Source organism: Vicia villosa, linkage group LG5 (genome assembly GCF_029867415.1).
Source record: "Vicia villosa cultivar HV-30 ecotype Madison, WI linkage group LG5, Vvil1.0, whole genome shotgun sequence".
Lineage (NCBI taxonomy): Eukaryota > Viridiplantae > Streptophyta > Magnoliopsida > Fabales > Fabaceae > Vicia > Vicia villosa.
Window position 1 is genome coordinate 138,882,070 of NC_081184.1, and position 7,951 is coordinate 138,890,020.

General features: G+C 37.2%; 1 protein-coding gene across 1 annotated transcript; it reads left to right on the top strand.

Moving 5' to 3' along the window:
* The first annotated feature begins 832 nt into the window (after window positions 1-832).
* LOC131607521 (berberine bridge enzyme-like 17) lies at window positions 833-2,603 on the top strand. Its single transcript, XM_058879520.1, has one exon. It carries the CDS (start codon window positions 889-891, stop codon window positions 2,476-2,478), a length of 1,590 nt encoding a protein of 529 aa, XP_058735503.1. The 5' UTR covers window positions 833-888; the 3' UTR covers window positions 2,479-2,603.
* Window positions 2,604-7,951: the final 5,348 nt, after the last annotated feature.

Consider the following 7,951-nt stretch of genomic DNA (forward strand, 5'->3'; position numbering starts at 1 on the left):
CGACTTTATCGGATTTCAAACATTTATTCATTCTAATATTTTTTGTGTCGGAACAATTATCAAATATTCAATTACTTAATATTAAATTATTTTAAATTTTATTATAGGCGACTTCATCGAATTTAGAGTGTTTATTCATTCTAATATTTTTTGAGTCGCAACAATGATCAAATATTCAATTAATATTAAATTTTAAAATTTTTTTATTATACAGTAAAGTAATATTTTTATATATACAAATAAGTTATCGGACAATCACCTTATAAAAAAAATTAATAATAATAAGAATTTAAAGATAGTGCAGTGTCAGTGTAAAACAGTTTTACACATAAAATCAATCAAAATGTTTTAATTTGCCATATAATTTTAGTTTTACACATCCAATCAAAAATACTTTATATTGTCACTGCATTTTCTTTTTTTATAATAAAATGTTCATATAATTAGCGGTGCATCGAACTGTTATATATTTATTTACAAATTGCTAGATACAAATTATTTATTAAAAAAATATATATATATTTATTTACATCTTCCAACCATTCACATTATTGAATGAAAATATTTTTTGGTGAGATTGCCGGTGAATGCTCTACTGCTTCGGCTGCTGGCGCGTGGAAGGGAAGTCATATCAACAAAAACCACGTTCGAGCTGCTATGAAGTTTGCTTTGATAATAAGCTATTCAATAAATAAACAGTTTTATAACGTTGACCATTTTTAAATAGTGCTATTTTTTTCATTTCTATCGGCTGTCACCCAGACTAGACTTTTTTCTATTGATTGCTTCTCAAAAAGACTACACTTTTTATTTTTCTGTATCATTATAAATAGCAATGAAGATGAACAAAGAGAGGCACAACAAAATAGCAAACACAATTATTACACCATGACAACAATGCGGAAATCATCTTTTCTCTTGACAGCCTTAACAATTCTCATGTCTATTTCAACTGCATTATCACATTCACCAGCTCAAAATTTTCTCACTTGTTTTTCTCATCATTCTCATGCTTCTAAAGTTATGTACACTCCAAATAACACCTCATTTTTAACCATCCTCAACAAGAAAATGTATAACAAGAGATTTCAAACACCAACAACACCAAAACCTTTGGCAATTATAACTGCAAGAGATGCTTCTCATGTTCAAGCAACAGTTATATGTGCCAAAAGTAACAATATTCAAATCAGAATCCGAAGCGGTGGCCATGACTTTGAAGGTTACTCATATGTATCAGACGTGCCTTTTGTTGTAATCGACATGTTTAATATCAATTCAGTTGATATTAATTTACATGACAAAACGGCATGGGTTGATTCTGGTGCAACAGTTGGGAAAATTAATTATAACATTGCAAAGAAAAACAATACTCTTGCTTTCCCAGCTGGGATCTGCTTTTCTTTAGGTGCTGGTGGCCATTATTCTGGTGGTGGCTATGGAAATTTGATGAGAAAATATGGCCTTTCTGTTGATAATATCATTGATGCAAAAATTGTTGATGCCAATGGTAACATCTTGGATAGAAAATCAATGGGAGAAGATCTCTTTTGGGCTATAAGAGGTGGCGGTGGTGCTAGTTTTGGTGTTATTCTTTCATGGAAGCTCAAATTGGTTCAAGTACCTCCACAAGTTACTGTTTTTGATGTGAAAAGGAATATGAATGAAGAAGGTACAATTGATGTTGTTTACAAATGGCAACTAGTTGCACCAAAATTGCATAAAGATCTTTTCATTATTCTGAAAACTAATGTTGTTCAAATTGGTAATGGGAGTAAAAAAATAGTACAAGTTAGTTTCATTGGTCAATTTTTGGGAACAACCAAAAGGCTTTTACCTTTGATAAGTGAAAGTTTTCCTGAATTAGGTTTGAAAAAGAGTGATTGTCTTTCAATGCCTTGGATTAATACCACTCTTTTTTGGTATGGTAAACCAATTGGTACTCCTCTTGAAGAATTGTTGGTGGATGGATCACCTCCATCAATTTATTTCAAAAGTAAATCAGATTATGTGAAGAAACCTATTCCAAAAGTAGCTATAAAATCTTTATGGAAAAAATTGATTAAAGGTGAGACTATGTATATGGATTGGAATCCTTATGGTGGAAGAATGGAAGAGATATTGCCATCACAAACTCCATTTCCTCACAGAGCTGGGAACTTGTTCAAAATTCAGTATTTTAATAATTGGATGGATGGATCTCGTGAATCTATTGAACGCCATGTGAACTTTTCAAGGTCAATCTATAAATTCATGACACCATATGTTTCAAATTCTCCAAGGGAGGCATTTCTTAACTATAGGGATGCTGATATTGGTGCCAATCATCCAAGTAATATAACAAAATTTGACATTGCTAGAACTTATGGAAGGAAGTTTTTCAAAGGAAATTTCGAAAGATTGGTGAGTGTGAAGACCAAGGTTGATCCTGAAAATTTTTTTAGATATGAACAAAGTATACCTACTTTGACATATTAGAGTGAAATAAATGTACTATCAATTTCAAAGAAATAATTGAATGAAATAAATGGAGAAAATAAAAATATCATATTAAATTCAAATACTATTTTTAGCCTTGTACCTCAATAAAAGTTATTGTATTTTTTGTTTTGTTATTATGTTTATTTGTTTAAGTTATTTTAATTTAAATTATAATCAAGATATTTATAGTTGTATGTTCTCGGGTAGTTTTGTCACTTTAATTAATTGTTGACAAAGGATAAATATTTGAATGAGGTTTAAGCTTGGGTCCTTTTTTTTCTTTCTAGTTTCTATTTAAGCTATTCTATGTGTATACCGGTTCCTTACACCGTATGACATTTACACCGCATGCATTTAATTATTAGTGCTGCCCAAAAACCAAAGTATACAAAAAAATTATTAAAAAAACAAAATGTATATCTAACTGTATTTTTATAAGATGTTGGTGTAACTTTAAGTGTACACTTAGCATTTCCTTTTTTATTTTTGTGGTGCACGCTATTCAATTTTTTACCATGGACCTTAGTCTTTGATGTGAAAAATAAAGCACTTTCAATCACACCCAACATTATTACGGACAATCAACTGTGGTAAAACCTTTTCTCAACCATAGTGATAGATACTCTGTACAGTAGTGGTGTTTAAGATTTAAAGGATCTGTTTTGAAAAGTCTTAGAGCTTGGTCTTTACCTATGATCTAGTGGTGTCTTGTTTATGTATGCGGATGATATCTTGATTTTTGGTGAGACTATAATTGAGAATCATTGGACTTTAAAGCTATCATTAGAAGTTCTAAGTTAGCCTCAAGTCTTTCGGGCAATTTGGCCTAAAAAAATATAGGGTTAATACTACTTTACCCCCTGTCATATAGGCGAGATTCGGAAAAAAAAAATTAAATAACTAGGTTTAATAAAAAAATACGAAAAAAACCATGTTTTCAGGGTATTTACCAAACTGTCTAGGTTTGGGACCCCGGGGAAGTGGATGCGCCAAATGAAATGGCGTACAGGTGTTAATTAGGGATGCATGCGCCAAATGAATTGGCTAACCCTAAAATTCATAAAGCATGCGCCAAATGGAATGACGCATTAGTCTAGGGTTTTGCCCTAGTTGCCAAACCATTTGGCGCCTAAGTGCAATTCCTTTTTTTTTTTTTTTTTCATTTTTTTTAATTTATTTTAATTAAGATTGATGAAAATAATTTTTTTTTAAAAATCCTATTATATTTTTATTTGTTAAGATATATACATAAATAAATTTGTAAAATATTTTTTCGTCTTAAAAATGTAAAGCAGAAAACGAAAAATCAAATTGTAACAGATTAATGAAAATACAGATTAATGATACAACAACATCGATTACAATATAATTAAAAACTAAACATCGGTTACAAACAATTTGAGAAACGATACAACAGATTAATGAAAATACAACAACATCGATTACAATATAATTAAAAACTAAACATCGGTTACAAACAATTTGAGAAACGATACAACAGATTAATGAAAATACAACAACATGATCAATGACGTCCATCACCAAGATAGCCATCCGTTCCGCAACCTGGTCTTATAATGGGACGTTTACCGCGATCGTTGATTCCGCCGCGAATATTGACACCGCCTCTTGCCCTAGCTCTACCCCTACCCCTGCCCCTTTGTGCTTCTTGTTGGGTTTGTGTCACGGGGGCTGGTACTGGGATGTCGCGTGGATCGCTGTCTATGAATTCGTCGACGTCCCCATAATTATCCGGAAAACCGCTGTTGTAAAGTCGGCTACCCATTCCCTCAAATGTGTTTAGTCGTGGTGGTGGTGTGGGTTGGGAAAATACTTCGGGTTGATAGCATCCAGCAGCACTAGAACTACCTTGATTAAAGCCGAATTGGTTTGAAGGTGTTGCGAAGCCGGAGGGGGTGCCACGGTAAGAGGATTCACCATGAGGACCATCGTCGGGACTAAGATGAAGGCTAGATGAACCGGGAGTTAGGTTTTGGCCGAATCCCCTTGTGGACCCTGCAAGTGCTCCAAATCCGAATGGTTGTGAATGGGTCTGATATTGGTCCGAGGAACGACGGTGGTCTTCATACTCTTGTAATGGTTGAGATTGGGATTGGAAAATATTTGATTGGCGGAAGTTGCGTGCGGAACGGGATGGAGTACTGAATATATTTTGTTGTTGTTGCTGGAGTTGTTGTTGTTCCTGGAGTTGTTGTTGTTGTTGCTGTTGTAGGAGTTGTTGTTGGCGTTGTTGTAGGCGTTGTTGTTGTCGTTGCTGTTGTCGTTGTTGTTGCCGGAGTTGTTGTTGTTGTTCTTGTTGTTGTTGTTGTTGTTCCTCTTCCGGTTGTTGTTGTTGTGGAAATATGTAGTTATGTGCACGGGGATCAATTAAATAGAACGGAGCTGCAAGAAACAAGTTAGGGGATGTGGCTGTACGATACCAACTCATGTATTCAGGAGAAGGTTTCATTTCATGGTCACTAACGGGGAAGTTCAGGACATACTGGCGACGGTCCTTCCACATCTGGCGATGATCGGGTGCAAAATCCTTCCAGTGTTGGTGTGTCCATTGATGGTTAACTCTTCTGAGGTGCCAGACTCCCAAGTCAACTGGAGGGTCGGGTATCCGTTGACGCATCCCAAACTGAAGCATTACCCGGTCACTTTGATGCATTTCTATGATGTTGTACCGGATTAAGCAACACTTTGTCGTCCAAATTTCTGCATCCTGAGCTCTAGGCTCATACTCGCACTCGAGATACGGTCGCCATATGAACTGCATGCATGAGAGTTATACATTACTTCGGGAAAAATTATTTATAGAAAATACTTTAAAAAAAAAGAAAAGAATTAGAGATAATACTTGATGGGGTCCAAGGTGATCAATTAGCGTGCGGTACATTGTGATATTTGACCGCGGATTAAGTGTGAAGTCCATTTTTTTCACACAAAATCTACAACGAAAATATAATGATTTAGTTAGAATGGAGTAGAATGTGTAAGGAAAAAATGGTATACTAAAAACTTACCTCAGGGCATACGGAAAGTCCCAACTTCCATTGTTAACCGGGGCCAGTATTGGCATCCTCCACCACCCCCACACCTGCACCAACAGGGCGCATCCATAGAATGTGCAGGAATCAGCAACTGCGTTTTTGCATAGTGATTGGTACACGGTGGCCAGAACTGCAGAACCCCAGCTGTACAGACCAACTCTACTAAAATCCATTAGCAAACGAAGATACATAAAGTTAACAGTGTTACCAGTGCTATCTGGGAACAAAACGTTTCCAATAAGCAATAGTAAGTAACACCTAGTTTTCTGCAGTATGGTCTCTTGGGGAGACGCATCGTTCAAGTGAAAATTTTTATAATAATTCTTTAACCTCTTAAGGTTAACACCTTGCCCCCTAGCACCAACGGTTCCTTCTATCAAGTCTATCCCAATTGCCTCAAGGCATAAGGAATTCGCCTGCATAACACAGCCATTAATTGCCTTACCGTCAACAGGAAGGCCAAGTAGCATATGAACATCTTCAAGGGTGATGGTGCACTCCCCTGTTGGAAGATGGAAGGTGTGTGTCTCTGGCCTCCAGCGTTCTAGCAAAGCAAGAACAAACTTGTGGTCAATAGAAGACTCGGCTATCCTGCTAATCGGACCGAAACCAGCAACGTTCAGGTATGGCACAATGCGGTCGTCCGGAGCGATGGTAGCGTGACTACGAGTGCGAAAACGTTGAGCGTTCTGAAAAGAGTCAGTATGCCAAAAAAAATCAGTTAGTTGATCAGGGACAGTTGCATGATTTTAAAGTAATACTAATATACTTACGTAGGTAGCGATGTTCTGGGGGGTTCCTCTGTGTGTTTCGCCCATTGTTAGGAGAGACATGGTTGAAGGATGTAAATTCGTAAGCTGATTGCAAAAGGATTGTTGTTAGAGTAGGTGAGTGATTATGGTGAGGTTTCTCCAGAATTCTAAGGGCTCTATATATTCATGAGGCAAAAAACGGTAACATCCTGCATGCTGGACATGTCAACACATCCATAAGTGCTAGGTGTTGCTTCTGCAGAAATTGTTGGCATGCATGCAGTCAAACTTTCGGTGGCAAGGCATGGTGTCATGCATGCAGCTCAGAACTAGGTGACAGCTCGGGTAGCATGCATGCAGGAGTAGGAGGAATCCTGGCAGGAATCTTATCAGGAATCTTATCAGGAATCGTATCAGAAATTTTTGCAGGCGCATGCTGGTTAACAGTAACTCCTTTCATCAATCGTTTCAGCAATTGCTGCAGGCCCATGCTAGTTAACAGTAACTGCTTTCAGACGCATGCAGGTGGGGACCATGTGGGACCAGGGGTGGTCCACACCAACTACATATGCGCCATTCCATTTGGCTTTTTTTTTTTAAATCCTTCTTATGCGCCAAATGAAATGGCGCCTTCCAGTAAACAAAAAGCACTAATGCGCCAAATGGAATGGCGCATTAGAAGGGACCTTTTTTTTCAAAATTAGGGTTTTCGTTTTTGGACCTGCATGCAAAACCCTAGATGAAACCCTAATGAAGAAATGGACCTAAGGAAAGACGTCCATGCCTCTATAAATTAGGGTTTCGTGCGCATCAGTACCCACACTGAAAAATGAGATCTCGAATAAGGCCAGATAGCTCGCACCGGACTTCTGAGCCTCCACCACCTGTGAGGCGTCTGGTCTATCAACCGGACGTTCGTAGAAGGAACGGATATGTTATCTACTCTGCCGTCAAACCTCCGATGCAGGTGATGTTTTGGAATATCCAAACCATGGACCAACTTAAGAGAAACATCCTTAGGTTTTTGGATGGGGAGTGCAGTCCAGGCGAACAAATCAGATCTATCAAGAGACTTCGAACAAGGGGAGGTGTTTTTCTCGAAAGGCAACGTTGGTGGGAGACTATGGAAGACGACATCCAATGCACTCTAATGATGGAGGACAGAGAAGACATTGTTTTAACCGTTGTTATATCCTAGGCGCTACAGTTTCTATATCATTTCAGTAACTTCTGTACCGTTCAATTAAATGCTCTTAGCATATCTGTACCTTTCAATTAAATGCTGTTAACATATTTCAATGAAATGATATTTTATTGTTACAAAGTTTCCAATTATTATTTAAGTCATTAATAATTAACAATAAAATTTCCCTCTGCCTTGCACCCGCTATAAATAGAAGTGTGTGTGTGGAGTTGAAGTACTAACTCTTCTCTCAATCATAGTGTAAACACTTAAAAATGAACTCTGTTTGGGCTGTGGTATTCTTTGAGGAAGGTAGTCACATGCGGGTTTGCCTTAACCCTCACTGGAATTTCCAGAGAATTGTTAGAGCCATCAACACTGGGTTTCGTCAACTAGATGGTCCAACCAGAAAAGTTAAACAGCTAGATTACCGATGTCCATACATTACGTTGACTGATAATAACCCTGAAGGCACGTAC